The sequence below is a fragment of the Diachasmimorpha longicaudata genome, chromosome 4, assembly GCF_034640455.1.
Source record: "Diachasmimorpha longicaudata isolate KC_UGA_2023 chromosome 4, iyDiaLong2, whole genome shotgun sequence".
Lineage (NCBI taxonomy): Eukaryota > Metazoa > Arthropoda > Insecta > Hymenoptera > Braconidae > Diachasmimorpha > Diachasmimorpha longicaudata.
This window is the reverse complement of record NC_087228.1, coordinates 4,828,692-4,848,587: the sequence shown is the minus strand read 5'-3', so window position 1 is coordinate 4,848,587 and position 19,896 is coordinate 4,828,692. Positions and strand designations below refer to the sequence as shown.

General features: G+C 34.4%; 1 protein-coding gene across 5 annotated transcripts in view; it reads left to right on the top strand.

The window, feature by feature from the left end:
- The window catches only part of LOC135161320 (TOX high mobility group box family member 3-like), a 173,866-nt gene that overhangs the window by 53,768 nt on the left and 100,202 nt on the right, over nucleotides 1–19,896 (top strand). Inside the window, exon 1 of one of the 5 annotated variants that reach the window (XM_064118788.1) lies at nucleotides 10,015–10,035. The exons of the other annotated variants lie outside the window; for them this stretch is intronic. Within the exon in view, the coding sequence (XP_063974858.1) occupies nucleotides 10,027–10,035 (9 nt within the window). The 5' untranslated portion in view covers nucleotides 10,015–10,026. Of the gene's footprint in view, nucleotides 1–10,014; nucleotides 10,036–19,896 lie in introns of those variants that run through there. 5 annotated transcript variants of the gene reach the window in all.

The window sequence follows — 19,896 nt, the reverse complement described above, 5'->3', positions numbered from 1 at the left end:
TTTCGAACCTGTTTTCACTGGTCAGTACCACTCCAGTGACTGAGGGATATAAACCCACAATGCTTTCGTTCTCGTTTGAATTGCACTTCCATGTGGGTATCAACTGCTAACGCTTAGTAAATAGTCAACAATGTGGGAACACTGAGGGAAATTAATTTTTACGGAGGTCATTAACTTCATTTTTTACAATTAATCTCTCGATGTAGAGAACGTATGGTAATTATTTGGATTATTTTTCCCATCCAAATCTTGGCCAATAGGATTGCACCATTCGACGTTATTTTGTATAGCCAACGCGGTATTTCAGCGGAAATTCTTGGAAATTTCACTGGAAATTTTTCATGTTGCCTATATAAAAAAAAATAAATGATGAAGTAACCCGCAATTGTATTTGACAGATTGGATGGCAATTCGTTGAAATCTTGTTATTTGCAAAAATATAAAGGTGTCACTCATCAATCACATATGTATTCATAAACTAGAGTATTTAAATACCCGATGAGATGAAAAAAAATTTAGGTCAAATAGAAAAAAACTAAAAATCAGATTTTTCACTTGTGAAAAATACAACTTTCAATCATTTTTATTAGTATCAATTATTATCGTCATACCACATTTACCTTGCATCACATCCCCTGGAATAAATAAATCACTCAACCTCGTTCACTCCATATTCATCAAAAAATTTAAAAAATTCTGAAAAAACGCCTTAATAAGCGGTCGTTATTGCATCAAATCCACTTTAATTGGCAAATTTGTGTGATCAAATTAATTCATTAATCATTCCCATTGTACATAATTATTTATCAATGTTCAGCGTTTAATTTTTCCGTTTTGCTTCGGTGATTCGTTCTTTCCCCACATTTTAATTGAGGATTCTGTAACTGTCAAAAATACCCATTGTTTCATTTCAAATTCAGAATTAAATTTCCCTTCTGTATTAATTAATTAACACACGTATAATTCACTCTCTCTTCAGTGCTTCATTTATTGCAAAACTCCAATACTCCAGCGCCAATGAAGTCAATTGCGATTAAACTTCTCAAATTAATTGAAATAAAAAAAAAATTCCACTGATGTCAGTGATATTTGCTTTTCATTATGAAAATTAATGGAAAAATACATTCCATAAGAATCAATATTCACTGTTTAATTAGACTAATTGATTTTTTCTATCTACAACTCAACACAATGGAGGTAAATTATTTCATTCGTTTCAATTCGCGTAATTGTTTGGAATTGGCAGTTGGTGCGGATAACGATAATGCCTTGACTTTGTTAATGTAATTTGGGTCTATGGGCAATCGTTTCGCATTTCTCCTCGGCTATAACGCGGATTAAACTTACCGTTACTATTCTCAAGGCAACCTAAGCCCTCTACAACCCATCAACGATTATTGCTGAGCTCCTCTCCACCCCCTTACGGCCAACCAAATACGTGGGATACGTTGGGGGGGGGGCTTTGCATGAATTATTTTCACTCATACGGAGAGGAAATCTTTTTTTTTTTAATTACGTGCCTGTTCCGTAATCTGTCAGTCAAAACAATAATCGGTAAAAATTACGGAATAGTTACGCACACAGAGAGGAATTTTAAATAAAAATTAAAACTCTAGAGGGTGAAACGTGGGACGAAATGCCAATTAAACAGATTTTAGGTCAAATTTTGTTGGAAAAATTAGATTTGGGAGGGTAATTTTTGTGGTAAAACTAACGTGTGGCACTCGGTTCGCCCCCCCCCCCTCCCGGAAGTTTAATTTTTACCTAAAATTTCTTTCCGCGCTCTTTTTCCATGAAGTTTTAGGAAAAAGTCGAAAATGTTCCAGAAAAATGGTGGAAGATTGCATAAAAAAATACGTAATTGTTCCGTAATTTTTTATTGAATACTGTCTTGACTGGCAGATCATGGAACAAGCACGTAATTTTTAAAGATTTTTTCTCTCTGTGCACTGATAGAATTCGCTTGATATTAACGAGGTATGGTAACTATTATCGAATGACGTTGTTCAATTATAACAACTCAATATTTGTTAATAGTTATTGAACGATTCAGTTAAGCGGTGGTATCATCATCCAAAATGAAGCATTCGGTAACAGTTACTGAATGGTCAGTTGTCGTGAAAAATGAGGTTATCTTTTATGATTAATATGGAATAAATGGAGAATTTTGGGTTCAGAGGAAGGTTTCAACTTTTAGTGAATGAAAAATGACGATAGGACGAAGGAAGACGTAGTAATTTAATGTTAAAAGTTCATTCCATTTTGGAATTAAATGATATTTTTAGAGGTTGAACCGGGTGATTCTAATTGATTGGAATTTCTCAACTTTTTCTGTACTCAATCAAAGCACAAGTGATTGAAATAAAAATTATTAATGAATTCAGTATAGTTGATAGTGAGTATGATTATTTTTTCGATATTTTTATTGTCTATAATTTCATCGAAAATGGGTGCCACGTTGCACATTAAACTTGACAGTCCAGGAGGATTAGGCGGTGAGTCAATCATTCGATTGATCTTCTGTGATTCATTTTTAAATTCACTTTTTAATTTACTTCTTTTACTTCTTTTTAATTTACTTCATTAATTAATTTACTTCTAGAGTAATATGATTATCATAATTTAAACTTACTTCGATCCCCATCGGACGTAATTAGACCGAAGAAATACAATTTTGAAAAAATAAATCCTTCTCTCAAGTAAATGAATATCTGAAAAATAATTTTTTTTCCGTTCACCGAATATTAAATTACCTCAACCTGATCGTTCTCCTCATTCACCTGATCAGGAAAACCTATTTTATCGTATCAACAAAATTTCTAGTTAATGCAAACAAATGAGAAAAAAATATTAAACTGAATTCAGTCCACAATCGACCGATATCAACCGAATTCCTCTATCACTCCATCATATACATAAGATGAATTGTAGACATTAATTTACCATCGGAGTGCAGTTAACGCTTCCTTTTCATCCGCAATCCCGTGTGGAGCTTTTTTTTTTTCACCTCCTAGAGTGAATATATATTCACGTGCAAACACCATTTAAGGCACGTAACCACTTTCTATTCCACCGGCGTGCTCTCGATTCACGATGAAACGTAGAAAACCATTACACTTACTCTACATTTTATTCCATTTGCGGGATTTTTTTTTTTATTCTTTGGGTTCGTGGGTTTGTGGGGGATTTTTTTTTATCTCATTGCGGGAGCCTCGTTTCACCTCTTCGGGCATCACTTTGATATGCATATTTATTGGGTCGGCTATTACAGGGGTTATTTATTATTTAGAGACGTGGCTTGTTGCAATTTCTTCGGTCCATTGGCGCACTATTGATATTTCAGGGACAGGTTAGGGGTAATTTATGGGCGAGGGTAGGGTGTGCTGTTGGGGGAATGTGAAGGGGAAGTTGAAATTTTTGAGCGACTCGAATTGATTGTCTTCGGGTGTCCGTTCATTTTGACTTATAAATAATTTTTTTTTATTTAAATCATTGAAATTGCCTGTATTAAATATTATGTTTTATGTTTTATTTATTATATATAGTGGAAATACATCCATGGCCAAAAATGTGATTCTTTTTTAATTCTTTTATTTTAATGGAGAGATAACAAAATAATTATAAATTTTCAAAGTTTTATTGGGGAAGACGTGAGGTTTTCTGAAGATCTAAGTGAAAAAATTACAGCACTTCAATATATTATTTTATTGCTCAGAATAGACTCAATTTAGGAGGGATGTTAAATATTATGTAAAGATTTATATATTCGATCTGAAAGACCGAGAATTACTCAGCAATATTGTCATTAGTCCTTGTTTCTAATTTAATTAGTGAATAAAAAGCCGAATGGGCTATACATGGCAATCTATAAAATAAAAATATTTTATTGCTCAGATAGTATTATCTGAGCTTAATTTTTCCGGTACTTAACAATATTATGAATTAATTTACCACAAATTAATAGTTTCCATTGATTTTTCCATCAATTTCCGGGGTTTCAACTTCTTCAAGTGATTTTATGATCTTTGTGAATTCTTTTGAAATTGATGGTCATTGGCCAATGATAATATAAATTGATGAAGCCATGAATTGATATATCCCAGATATGAATTCAGCTCATTGAAATGACTTTGATGGAGTGACGTATGTAAAATTGGAACTAGACTGAAAAAAATACAGTCGATCTAGTCCCATTCTGTTATTCATCAATAGAACATCTCACGAATCCAATTCACTTTTACTCTCCCCCTCTCTCCTCCCTCACCGATTACCACCATTAATTATATCCAAGTGATTCGGATATTCATATATGAATTAATGAAACCATCATAAAGCAATGATTTAATACGCGATTTAAATCTGGTTAATTGGATTGACGTTGATGAAGTATCAACGTCAGATTGATTGAAAAAGTGAAATTCAATTCCACTTAATTTATATTTTTAATCGTTTATATTTCCATCATGAGAATTTGTTTAAATGAGGCCCAAACTGGGAGAGCTTGCCAATTAGATGGGAATCTGGGCATAATCCCAATTAAGTGGAACGTTCAATTAAACCTCATCCTGATAGCCTGAGAAGCTTGGCCCGGAGCATCAACTCCAATTTATTCACGATGAAAAAAAAATGTTCACTGAAATATCCCAGAATCGATATTAATTTTCCTGTTGCAATTATTAAAGAAATTAATCATGAGGTAGAATTCTCAAGACAGAAAACCTAAAATTGAATTTAGAACAAAATTGTGCAAGAAATATCTCATTCACATTAGAAATTTCAAGTAATTAGATTTTTCTGATTTTTTGAAAATTTTAATGATTGAAAAATTCAACAAAAATTTTGTCTCTTCTAGAATTTAAAATCGACGCGTCAGCGATGCAAATCATTGTTAAACATTTTACGAAATATAATGTTCACTGATCGACGTTCGAACGACGCAAACGAAGAGAGAAGTTCGTCTATTTATTCACAACAATTTAAATGTTTAAACTTCGATTTTGCCGGAGAAATCAATTGCTGTTTTCCCAGAATCTAATATTATTATTCTAAAACTACTCTTTTCTAACTATTTCTATTGAATTCTCGTGTGGAATATGCAAATCGGGGAGTTCCGAGTCTGACCCCAAAGGGCCATACCCACTTCAACACACCCAAAATCGAGAGCGAACGCAGCGAGCGGCCAACAATAACAAGAGTAGATAACGCACCCTCAGTTTATCCTTCATGATGGCACCATAAATACCTTGAGAGCAATTTTTACGTGTGTATTTCACGAAATATCTGAATACCATCGAAACATTGCAAACTACTCCATCAGACATGAAGAATAATGACAGCCAGCCTCCCCAAGTAGTAACGCCACAACTTCACTTATTCACAATTTTCAGTATTTTAAACTTTTAAAAGCCAACTTTTCCCATACGTTATGATGATGTTGATTTATGCTGTATTTGTCGGGGGGCATTCGCCCCGTGCAAACGAGCTTGTCCATTGGCCAAGACCATCATCAATGTATACAAAATGGTGTATGAGCTTTAGCGAATAAGTGAGGAAAGGAATAGAAACATTAGTCGTTCAGTTGCCGAAGAGAGTAGATGGAAAATCGTTATTTATGTAAATCCTGCAAAAGGACAGCGTAACGATGCAGCATCAATGATGGGGGGGAAGGGAATGGGGGAGGGGGAGAGGTATTTAATTGGACGGTGAAGAAAGCTGCACTGTGATCTATCGATTCAGGATCCGTAGGGGTTAACGATACAACTGTTCCGGAGGCTCACTGATTATCCTCGATTGTCATTACTTATAAAGACACTTCATTACTATTTTTTTACCATCGTACGTTCGTTATTTTTAGACTGCGAAAGGGGGGAAATTATAATTACGCGGAGACTGGAGGTTTTCATTAATTTCAGTATTTTTAATTTTTATCGAGGAGTTGATATCGTGTGATGGATAAATCGGGGATTAGAGTCTTTGATGATGATGGAGTTCAATTAATCTTTTGGGATTTTTTTTTATATTGAAAATTTAAAAAAAGTTGAGATGTCGGAGGTTTTCTACTGTGAGTCGGGTAATCAGTGAGGGAATTTCTTGGAAGAATTACATAAATTTCAAATTTTTATTGAAGTTAGCTAATATTGATTTTAAGATTTTTTATGTAATTGAAATATCGAATTTTAGTATTTTAATAATATTTATATTTTTATTCAATTAATTTTCACTTAATTATAGTTTTACCGAGATATTTCCGATGATTTCAGTCAATTTATGTTTCAAAAACAGGTGAAAAAATAACTAGTCATATTGATTACTCATTGATCATGAATTATTATGTACCATTTTCGATTACTGGAGAAATTAATAAAAAAGTACTCGGATATTTACTACTATCTTTGGTTATAAATACTAAATACTGCAATATTTAGTATTTGAACGAATATTTAAATATAATTGTACTCAAATATCAGCAGCGCTCCTAAAAAAATATCTCATAAAATTCCCCGCCACTAAAACATTGGAATTTCAAATTAATTCCTCCGCATTATCACAAATACTCACTACCGACTATAAAATCCATCTCACCATGTGGTAATCATGCTAATAATTCCAATTCATTCAGTTGCATCATCATCCAGAAGTCCGTTACAATTTCCTTTTGTTCCGTTTACATAATTTCCAACTTGTACGTTCCAACAGTTAACAATTTACATTTGCAATCTCTATTCTAATTAAACAACTCTCAAGTCTCCACTCGCCTGTTACACGAGCTCATGCACCACTTTTTCAAGTTGTTTGAGGACGAAACAATAAAAAAAACTTATTTTCATGGTCTCAAAAACACTGAGAGAGTCGTCATCAAGGCTCTAATCAATCCAATCAAACATCTCGTAATTCCCTTCATTAACAATAATCATCTCTTTATGTTATTTATCGCTGGCACAATAGACTCGTCAAACAGTTTGAGACAATTTTTTTTTTCTCATACAAGTGCCACCTGCAACTTGTTAAGATGTATTTGTCCGAGTTATTGCGAAGAAGGGCAAATTGTGCGAAATGAGAGTAATTACGCGTTCTCGATAAATCATCCTGGGGTGAATGCCGGTGGATCGATGACACTAATTAGAACGGATTCTACTGCTTGAAGAGCCCGCGGCGTCCTCATGGCGGGGGAAAATGGGGGAGAGGGTGGGTGGGAGTCGTATAAAATCGTATAAACAAAGTTGGAGCGAAAGGGAGTACCAAGAAAGTGAAAAATTAAAAGATACCATTCGCTGTTTTTTGCACACCCGCGCAATTCCTCTTCTTCTCCCTCTTTTATCTTCACCGTATTTTTCTCGGTCTGTGCAGAATCCCCCTGCCACTGAGAAAAAATATAGTTCGGAGAGGGATCTTATGTTGAAAAATATCTGTCTTTGGAATATTTTTCAGAAATATTTTTGAGAATTCGCAGGTGATAATCGAGGATGAATTCGAAGGTTAAAAATGTCTTATTAAATCATCGAGAAGCAGTATGATATAAAATATATAATCTATAACATATATTATAGATTGTTGGATTTTTCATTAAATAAATAAATAGAAAGCAAAAATCAATCTCATTCTGTTGTGAGTGTTTATACTTTTAATTGAAAAACATTTTTATTGACTGGAATTTTGAGAGTGTGAGGCATGATGTTTAGGTTTGATTTTAAGTATGTAGACAAAGTTGAATGAATAGGGCTCTTTGAGGACATGTGACTAAAAGGTCCAGGGTGTTGTTTCCCTTTGGAAATCTAGTTAGTTCCTCTGGGGAATCGGTACAGATCGGATGTGTCTTCCAAGCACAATTATTTGAGTTACGTAATAAAGTAGAGAAATAGTTTCAATTATTTCCAGAATTATTATTTCAAGTAACCCAATATATATTCATGTATAACATATATTGTAGTCTGTACATAAGATTTATTTACACTCTCGATTTATTACTAAAATTTTAACTTACATGCCTTTAAATATTACAAATTTATTTCTGTATACTTAAAGTCTGTTCCATTCGCAAATTTATTTACTCTATAAGAATCGCACTACCAAAATTGACAGGTTTGTCTCTCCGTGTAATGATGCTCCTAGATGGTAATGGTTTGCCCTAATACAATCGACACTGACAATAGTTTCTCTGGATAGATTACATTGCTTGGACCAAAAGTGTGAGGATTGTTTATACAAGAATTCACATTAATTCGCTCCTTTTTCAAATTATGTTTCATTGCTTGTGCTAAAATCATGTTAAAATCATACTACACCATTCCTCTATTTTAAAATGATTTCGATAATCTGTTTAGGGAATGAGGAATTCATCCAATAAATCTTCTACCGGGTACTATACACTTGATTCAACTTTTTTTCTTACGAAATCCACTTGATACTTCTTCCAGATAGAAATAATCCTCATGAACCAAAGTAATCGTTTCCCAACCAACAATTGCACAAAGATAATTGACAAGAACACCCCCCCCCCTCCAAGGCTCATTAACTCCACTCATTAACACCTAATCGTGGATCTGACCGTCGTGAAATAAAAAATCGCCCAAATGGTCATGAAAAATGTTCCGAAGTTGATCGTAAAGTATCGATAGCCCAATAGTCTGCATGTCCCCCCAGTAACAAACGAACAATTAGTACCACTTGGATTCATTAACCTAATCGATCCGCCAGGCCCTTGCATTCTCCATTGTTGCATTTGCCCTCGAAAAAAAAAGAGAAATTAAAGGATCGAGAGAAAAAAAATTTAATTAGTTTCTTGCGACACTATTCCGATCCCATTCGCGATAACAAAAGTCCTCAGAAAATCGAAATGAAATAAATCACCCGGAATTTTCTCATTGAACAGTCAAAAAGATACGCAAACCCCTTTATGTAAGTGAAGGTTCCCTGAATAATGGAACGCGACCTCATGTTAAATTCATGTTCAATTTAGATGCTCGGTTAATTTACGATCAATGCAGGTAAAATCGGCAATTGAAATCACTTCTCCCCACTACTTCGATTACATCGAATCCCTTTCGTCGTTTGAGGGGAAAAATAAAATAAAAATTGATTGAATTGAAGTTGAATAAAAATATTATCACAGAGGGGGGTGAAAACCAATCGTTCATTGCGAGCCAACCGTTGATGAAACAATAATATTTTTATTTAAAGTTTCATGCATAAACTCCATCAAACATTTATTACATTCATTAAACTTCCGGGAAACTCGTTAAATTCGTTTCTCATCTCGAGAGATGAGCTTATGAATTTCATTTCAGATTTATTATTCGTATAAAACTTTAAATTTGAGGGAAATTGGAGGATTCAATGGTTTCTGGAATATTCGCCCCTCCCCCTTCCCCCATCAGCCCCTTTTCCATTGATTCACGAATTTTATTATGAATTAAGGATAATTCATTGTTCATTCAATTAATCAAATTGATTAATATGGCTTTCCAACTAATTTTCAAAGCCTCAAATTAATGTTCAAGGCATTAGTCTTCTGTTAATTATAAATTTTCTGTTGTTCAAATAAATATTTTTTTTAATGAAAAAAATCAATTTCCATTTTAGAGAAGAAGCGTTTTACGAAAATTATGACATATAATTAATTAGGAGACAATTAAAGTTATTCAAATTTTTCCATCAATCGTCAATCGATTAAATTTTTTTTGGCTACATTCAATGACTCGGTTTCTACCTCACCAGTTTTTATTTGAAAATCTATCGATCCGTTAAATTAAAAAAATTCCAAATTAAAAAATTTGTACCTCAATTCCGAATCTGACAATCTCAAACACAAAGAGATCATTTTGTAGCTACTTTTTTCAACTATTCACCATAAAAATGTAACCAAAATTTATCCAGTAAATAATTTATACCCCAACAACCTTAAAAATCGTTAAATTTGAAAAACAATTTTTTAACATTATTTTTTTTTTCAAATTGTTACAGGTGAGTCCCGCCAAATTACTGATAAAAGCCACTCTGATGTGACGGAAACATGATTATCCAAACTCAATGATGGGGGTGAGTGTTTTACCCTCTGTATTCTGTTGTTTGATCAGAATCTCTCGGTTGAACGTTTCTCCTGGTGCACATACCCGTGTGCACTTGACGGGGGTGTCGTTTCAACGGTCCTAGGGCAGGAGGGTTGACGATGTAGGTATTGAGGGGTGGAGGAAGGGGGAGGGGGCGACGAATGAAGGAGGTCGTGTAGTTGAGGAGAGAAACTACGGTAAGAGGACGACAAGAGCATTAACATCAATTACTTCCATCAGCGCTGGTAATCACAAAGTACCACACGGGTTGGTTATGCTGCATACACTGGTACTTATTCAGTGGGGGAGAGGGGGGGGGGTGGCGATGGTACAGCAGTTGATAGACTCGTACGGGCAATTACAATGGCTCAACTGCATAACTCATCCCAAGGATATTAATAAAACATCAATCATCGAAATATTTGATTCAGTCGGTGGTATTCCATAAAATCGGCCGGTTTTGATCGGCGATAACTGGGGAACGGCAGAGTGAATTATCAATTTAGTTTTTTCATTTTTGAGATATTTTTTAAAGCTTGAAAATGAGCCCTGACTGAGGGAAATCGCATCGTTGAGTTGGATGATAACGCTGATGGAAGACACGGTAGAGGAATTCGGTTGATGTTAGTGAATGAATTCAGGGGAATCTTTGTTTTTAATTGGCGGGAATTAATTAGAGATTTTGTTAATGCAATAAAATAGATTTTTCTGGTTAGTTAGACGGACAGAATGGGTAGGTTGACGCATGGTAATATTTGGTAATAGTTACTGATTCTCGGGTTGATGAGTCAACCCGCAATCGGTACAGCGAGAAATATTACGGAATCGACTGGGAAATTTTACGCGACGGTATCGTAATTTTTCACATGCGATTCAGTAAGAAATTATGGAAATTTCAGGAAATTTTCTGTGGCAGTTCCGTAAAATTGCCGTAGAATTACGAAAATGGTTCGTAATTTTTCTTAAATATTTCTCTCTGTGTATACATTGCCTATATATCACCGACATGTTAAATTGATTAAATAGTTATATTTTGTTACACAGAATGGAGTGAATTAAAAAGTGAATTTAAAAATGAATCACAGAAGATCAATCGAATGATTGACTCATCGCCTAATCCTCCTGGACTGTCAATTTTAATGCGCAACGTGGCACCCATTTTCGATGAAATTATAGACAATAAAAATATCGAAAAAATAATCATACTCACTATCAACTATACTGAATTCATTAATAATTTTTATTTCAATCACTTGTGCTTTGATTGAGTACCAAAAAAGTTGATAAATTCCAATCGATTAGAATCACCCGGTTCAACCTCTAAAAATATCATTTAATTCCAAAATCGAATGAACTTTTAACATTAAATTACTACGTCTTCCTTCGTCCTATCGTCATTTTTCATTCACTAAAAGTTGAAACCTTCCTCTTAACCCAAAATTCTCCATTCATTCCATATTAATCATAAAAGATGATCTCATTTTTCACGACAACTGACCATTCACTAACTGTTACCGAATGCTTCATTTCGGATGATGATACCACCGCTTAACTGAATCGTTCAATAACTATTAACAAATATTGAGTTGCTATAATTGAACAACGTCATTCAGTAACAGTTACCGAGCCTCGTTAACGTCAACCGAATTCTTCTATCAGCGCTGATATTTTTGCCAAAATCACCAGTGAAAGAGAGAATTTAACATTCAACATGACTTAACCACGTCCTCACCGTCTCTCTCCTTTCCATCGAGTGAAGCCACTTCACCAAACTTACCTCATAACCCAACACGCCGGTACATAAAGTTGGCGTTATCATTAAAATCCTGATTTATGGCTGCTGTGTCTGTATTTAACGTTCACCAACCGTATAATATCTTTTAATGAGAACAGCCAACCAAATATTTATGAATAACTCCATCATAGGTTCAACTACTCGTTGCGATCGTCATTCCACAATCATCTAAATTGCCCAGAATCGCGTTTATTTTCAGTGTAACAGACTGATGTGAATGCGATACTATAATGACATGAGATATTTTCCAAATGCCATTGACCCACATAATCGCTTATTTTCTTCTCCCAAACCCTTGCTTTCGTAATGATTATTTCACGCTGATTGCGAGTCTACGCTGTTTCGTAAATCTTCCAGGTATCAACACCCCCGACGAACATTCTTAGAAAATAAACAATTTTAATGGATTTTTTTGCCATTACAAACGTTGGAAATTGGGCAAAGTAGCTTTACCCCCTCAGTAAATTCAAAGATTATCGAAAATTACAAAAAAAATTTCAGAAAACTCCATCTCCTTTGGAATCGTAATTTTTTCCGCTATTTAATTATCAACAAATTCAACATTTTCACCGGAGTCAAAGATTAAAATCAGGATTTTTTTATTATTAGACGTAAAAAAAATTAAGAAATTTTTGACATTTCGTAAATGATAATGCACCGTTTGGGAAACAAGTTTTAGTATTTGTTTATAGGAGGGAATAGTTACAAAAAAATATGAATATTTTGCAAAATTGAGTTTAGATAATACGACCTTCGGAGGAATTTTTTTGCATTTTGTTCATGCAATTAGTTGGATTATTTTCCCCATCCAAATCTTGGCCAATAGGATTGCACCATTCGACGTTATTTTGTATAGTCAACATGGTATTTCAGCGGATATTCTTGGAAATTTCACTGGAAATTTTGCATGTTGATATATATAAAAAAAAACAAATGTTGAAGTAACCCTCAATTGTATCTGACAGATTAAATGGCAATTCGTTGAAAATTATGTCTCATGGTGCAATTCTATCGGCCAAGATTTGGATGAAAAAAATAATCCCCCGAATACCACTCGAACTTCGAAATTATCTGATATTTCCCTCAAGGTTCCCTACAAACAAATAAGCTCGTCAAGTTTTCCAGAAAAATCACTCGCGCTTCGCGCTCGTGATTTTTAAACTGGAAAACTTGACACGTTCATTTGTTTGCAACGAACCTATCGGGAAATATCCGATAATTTTGGAGCTCTTGTGGTATTATATGCGATAATTTGGCAGATGGAAATATTCAAAAGCGCAGTTGGTCGGTAAAATACCGACCTGCTGATGGAGCAACTTTAAGGCGAATGAAAATAGAAATCGAGTCAGTATTATAGTCAACGGGTTTGGCAGGTAAATCATTAAATTACATTTATGGGATACAGATGACAATCAAATATAACGCTAGTGCCTGTTTCCATGCTTCAGCAATATCAATCAATTGTGTAACCTGTTTTGCACGATTTGCATTGAATTTTAATATTATACAACGTCGTTATCGTGATCATTGTCGCAATTATGCTTGTGGTAAATTATTGTGCAAATTGAGGGGAATTTATTTTATGGTTTTATAATGGTGAGTTTCTAAAGTGTCAAGATTTTTTTCAGTTTTAAAGGAAATTGACGATTAATTTTTTGCTGAAGGCCGATGAAATGTGAAGACTGGGGGAAATATAAAAAAAAATTGACAGAATTTTTTAGTCCATCATTATTTATGATATTTGATAATTTTTGATAACAGAATCGTCTATTTAATGATTTACACGCAATTTTTGTTGATAACTTTTCAACTTGATTGCAAATTGCGTTTCGTGATTGGAAAAAAAATCGGTTATCTATATTTTTGGTGGAAAAATAGTTTTTCTGTTTCTGCAACGTTGCAGCCGATAACAATGAATGAATTGTCAGGGAGAAAAAGTTTTGATAAAAATTATCGTACTGGTCTATAAACTTGTGCCATGAGCCAGCGTTTCCTGATTTATATTTCGAAATTTAGTAAAAATTTATCTATGACGAAATTTTATTCTGGACCGGGATTTTATTCTAAATTTGATCCCAATAAAAAATAAAAATGATTATCGAAATAAATCATACATTAATGAATTTATGTAATTTTTATTTATTTATTTTACTTCGATATAAAAATGAGGAAACGCCAACTATGACTAAACCTTTATAAAACTCCATTAAAATAAAAAAAATATGTAAATCAAAGATATTTTATATTTGATTTTAGTATATTCAATTTTCAATGGTAAAGTCGATAAAAAATCGATTTTCCACCATTTTATTATTTACTATGAATCGATCAAGTCACCCAAAAACGTTTATCATCAATATGTGCCCCCAACCTCTTATAAACAACGAAAAATTTCGCATAAATAATGACAAAGGATTTACCCTGGAGGATTTTCAGAAATGGTTTCATGTACCACAATTTTACCAATTTAGTAGATTTTTTCTCTATTTTATTTGTTCACTCATCGATTCACTTTACCTTTGGCATCTCCAAAATACCTCTGCACCGTCAATTACTACCTATTCCAAACTATCTCACCAAATCCACGGATCCATCAAACCCCCCAAAGACTGACGATATTATCATACACCGGAGATATTCAAAACAACATCAGGGGCGTACGACACAACGAGAGGCGCCCCTGGACATCACACACTCAACTACAATCCATCCATCTTGCGATCGTTTCAAAACCATTAAGTCCACATATCAAACATAAACTTATTTACACCAACTAACCTATTTACACCCCATACTATCCCCATAAATAAATAATTTTCTTCTCAACATTACCATAAAAAATCCAATATACCTCAATCAACAACCAAAACCACTTGAATTAAGTGTAAAATAGTTCTCAATTAACTCCAAATTTTTCCTGTACGTTAATCTCTATCGAAAATTTGTCCTCCATCTCGTCATAAAGTCTAATAGACCTTGGCCCTCAACTTTACATAACTCACGCATGATATCCTCAAGTTCCACCTCAATGACGAAGACATGGAGCTGGGGATGGGCATTATTTCTGTGTACCTGTGACCGCAGATAAGTGAAGTGCAGTTACACCAAGTCACCAGATAGAATTAAGATAAATCGCGTGCGCCAGGTTGATTTACGAGTTGGGTAAAGTCAAGCTTCGGGCGGGAAAACAGTGTATACATGCTAACACACTGTGTCTTACATTTGCGCAATTCCACTGAGACGCACATATTGGCATGCAAACGCTTGTACCAATATTCTTTTTACTCGGTTGTACACCCCTTCCAACATTTATCCGATTCAATCCCCCTCCCTGCCCCTACCCTTCCCATCGCCCACCTCATGGCTCTTCCCTTTTCCTTATCTTCGCGCTTGAACGGACACCTGTGCGCACGACTCCTCCACCTTTTTCGGATTTCATCGCGTGCCGGCGTGCGACGCACACTGAGATATTGTTTTTATTGTTGGTGTGGAAAATTGCTGGGAAACTGAAACGATTTTTACGTTGAAACGTGTTCCGGGATTTTTTCGGAGATTTGGGAATTTTTTAATTTCTTAAAAATGTTTTTATGTAAATTCTCAAGAAGTTTTTGGAGAACTTCAGAGAGATTTTTGTTTTTTAATATTGCAGTTTAATATTTAATAGTGAATTAGAGTCTTTTTTGATGAATCAAAAAGATTTGGTTTTTAGGATTTTTCAATTTCTGAATTTTCCGATGATTCGTAATGAGAAAACGAAAATTCAGTCGGATGTGGCTGACTTTGTGCCCTTAATTTTAGTATTTCATGATGTTATTCCCAAAACTGCCTGAATTAATTACAAATTATTTTCAATTCACTTAAAATAATGCAATTAGGTGTTTCCGGTGGGCGTTGAACCGAAATTATGGAAATAATCCACTAAAAATTGATTTTCACGCGTTTTATTCTCACCAGTTGTTCTCATACAATTCCGGGACGCAAAAGGATTTGCATATTTAAATTTGTTTAACATTTAATAATGATTTGTGTCGAGTGTACGAGATAATGCATTGAATAATCCGAATAAATGAATATAAATTTTTTTTTTTCATCTCATTTTTTAAATTATTCTGGCATGACTTTTTTTTTTCTTTTCATTCGTTCGATCAATTTTCTCCGGCACTCGGCACTGATTTTTAAACGTATGTAAATGAGCATTATGCACCGGTGGAATGAGCCCTCCGACGTTGCCATGTTGTACTAAAATTGTGCAATGCGGTTAATCGACTGTTACAAGGGGAATCATGTCACTCGTATGTTCATCGTTACTCAACATTATTTTTCCATTCTGGAGTAAAGTAAAAGTACTGGTGAGGATATTTGTGGAGAGAATGTTTGTTGAGATTTCTGGTGGCGTGCTGGGACTATCTCAAGGTCTTTTCTAGTTAATCGGAAAAAATTTTAATGAGACACTAGACATCATCCGTTGATGAGAAAATATTGAGTGCAGACAAATTTTTTTTACCTCCACATAAATCAGCTTTTCCTAGTCATTTCCCGCGTCTACATTTCCATGAAACAAATTACCACGATATAAATCACATTGGCAAAATTACCTAAACAATAAAAATTTAATTTTCAAGTCGGTCAGACTTCATTAAGAAATTTCAGAAAAAATTTTAATGAAAAAAGGAGTTTCATTTGTTTGATTTCAGGTTTTTTCAGTTAATTTTTTTTCTCTCATTGTCTTGAATATTATTCAAGGGTCCATCTCATTTTGTCGGCGATTCTCCAGGAAATTGCTAGAATAACGAAAGAAATATTGAGGAGGAAGGGAGTCCCGTCATTGTCTATTCGTCGATTTCTCAGTGCATTAAATTTCAAAAGGATAGTATACCCTCGGGGCCATTCGATTTCTGACAAACGACCTGTCGCGAACGAATGCTGGAATGGGGGAAAATGGGGGAGAGGGGATGACTGTATTTGACACAAAGTGAATTTCGAATTTCGGAGGGAGGTGAATGAGAAAAATTGAGGTTATAAATTTTCTGGATTTTTTGCTTCACCTGAAAATTGTGCAATACATTCCGCAGGATGACATATTGAGGCAGGAAGAGTTAATAGTCCCTACAAAATTTTATATTTCTATTTTTCATGAAAAAAACAGAAAATATCTGAACGACAGCAAAAAAATTACGACACCGTTTTGTTCATTTTTTTTTGCATTATTTTTGGATTGTTTTCCTCCTTGAAAAGGATGCAATAAATTACCGGAGACGGCACATTGAGTCAGGAAAACATAATTATCCTCCGCAATTATTTCGTATTTTTTTAAAGCCATTCTTTTAACTTTTGTAAATACTTGGAAAGCAAAATAACTGAATAATGGCGAATAATCGGAGCAGGGAAACACGATTTCCGAGTCAAAGGACTAAGCTACATATCCACAAGCGTAAACATAAGTGCCGGACCCCAGAACCCTTTTTCCCAGTACAAACGGCGTAACGTAAAGTACCTCCGCTTTGCGTATGCTCGTTTAACTCCTCTAAGGCACTACCAAAAGGGCCCCAACACCACTTGTTCCACTGTTCCACGGTTTCGCCTAGGTGCAACTTTAACGACCAGCCACTGTCGTAAATGCGTGTTTTTCCAGAGCATTTGCCACGCATGCCTTCCATTATCTCCTCCATAGTCTTGAAAAAAAAATGCTCGACAAATTTTTTTGCATTTTTCTTCTAAAAATACTTCATTATCCAATGCTGTTGAAAATAATTAATTTATACTATTGCTCACTCGTCGTTGATTTCTTTCTCCTTCAGGAAAAAAAATATATACTTTGGTATATTTTGTATCTAAATATTTTCGATTTTCAATGTCTAAAAAATAATGTTTTTCTATTGAGATAGTATAGCATCTGTTAATTGAAGATCCACAACCATTTTCTTCATCATGAGTAATTATCGTCGTGAATTGTATTATGGTATAATACACGGAATGGAATTTTGGATAAAAATTAGACTTCTAGAGGGCGAAAGGTGGGACGAAATGACAGTCAATTAGTTTTTATGTCAAGTTTTGTTGGAAAAATTAGACTTGGGGGGGGGGGGGATAATTCCGGTGGCAAAACTAACCTTCGTCCCTTGTTTTATCCCTTGGAGGTTTATCTTTTACCTAAAATTGTTTTTCGTGTAGAAATTAATGTCCCATGAGTCCATTACCTACTGGATTTATTGGATTATGGATAGGAATTTACTAAATACTATCAGACGATTTGGCTATAAAATTTAATTCTTTATTATCGTACGTAAAAGGTATATCTATCTCGTATAATGTCTCCAGAGGAACTAACCCTTAGTGACCAAAGTTTTCACACTCTGGAGCCATTCAACAAAAGGCCCTTAATTGGAAATGGATTATTTGAAATAATAATATCCTGGAAATAATTGAAACTATTTCTCTACTTTATTACGTAACTCAAATAATTGTCCTTGGAAGACACATCCGCTCTATACCGATTCCTTAGAGGAACTAACTAGATTTACAAAGGGAAACAACACCCTGGACCTTTTAGTCACATCCTCTCAAAGAGTCCTATTCATTCAACTTTGTCTAAATACTTAAAATCAAAGCTAAACACCATACCTCAAACTTCTCAGAATTCCAACTCATAACAATGATTTTCAATTAAAGTATAAACACTCAGAAGAGAATGCGATTGATTTTTGCTTTTTATTTATTCATTTCATGAAAAATCCAACACCTTTGTTCTCTCATTTCTTTCTTTTCCTTCTCTGTTTCTGTTTATTAAGGCTATTCCAAACATTCCGGCACTGTTCTCATAAAAACTTTTAAGACTGACATGGACTAAACAGAGCTATAGACAGACAGTTAATTTTTGTCCACACATACTATGCACTCTCAATAGCATTCCACAAATAATTTCATCATTAAAAATCGAATATACTCAATTCAAGCATTTTTTTTTTCGTGCTACCTCATTACAATTGGATTTAATTGCTAAAATTGTTATCTTCTGGTCGAATACATTTAAAAAACAGTGAAGAATAAATATCGCAGACCGAAATTTTCAAACCATTTATCAATGTTCATCTTTATTCCAACTGTTGGTAATATTTTCTCGAACTGTTCTTTAGAATATCGCAATGTTTTATTGAAATTGCTTCGCACTCGAAAGCCCTCCCAAAATTTTTCCATATAATACTTCAATACTAAATTAAGATATAATAACTCCCCTGAAAGTTATGCTGAAGATGGGCATTGGGGAGAAAAAAAAAGGGGGGAATATAAAGAAGAGGATGCAGAGTGGGATGAGGTTGAGAACTCCATTAACTTTTATTTCTTCAAGAAAGTAACTTACCCTATTCTTTTCTTTTGCAATTTCCCCCCTTCGTCTTTTCTTCTTGCAGCATCCACCACCCCTCATCCCCACGCCCCACCCCTTCCAACCGAAGAAACTTTGTTAAGCGACTTTGCACAAGTTTAATAAATTCCAAAGTACAAGTTTTGGTCCATGGAAGTCTCTCACCAATCGCTCATCGTTGGGTATGTGTATATAAGTCCAGATAAGTTATTTTTTATATTTCCTATCACGAAACTCCGGAACTTCCTTCCTTCTTAATTCTAATTGCCACCGAGTATCAACAAAAATGGGACCTCTGACGTTGGAAATTACTTTGTAAATATCGCGGTAACTGTTGGATTTCGTGAAAAATGTCAGAAAATCTTTCCTCTAGAAAATTTCATGCTCTACAAATAATTATTCACGATATTTTTAACTAAACCTGATAGTTTTGTAGATATATGCAGGATAGTTCGTTCGGGGAAAGATTTTCGGTAAAAACTACCAGAAAAAAAACGTAAAAGTCACGTTTTCCGGAAAATTATTAATGAGAACTGAAATTTTACGCTTCCGCCACATAAACTTTACGTCGAGCTCCGTCGAAGTGACTCCACCGTCCGATCAAATATGATAGGATATTACAGAAGCTGATTCAATTATTTAATCACTTTTTGATCATCATCAAGTCTGATTGAATGCGCCTTTGATCTGAATAT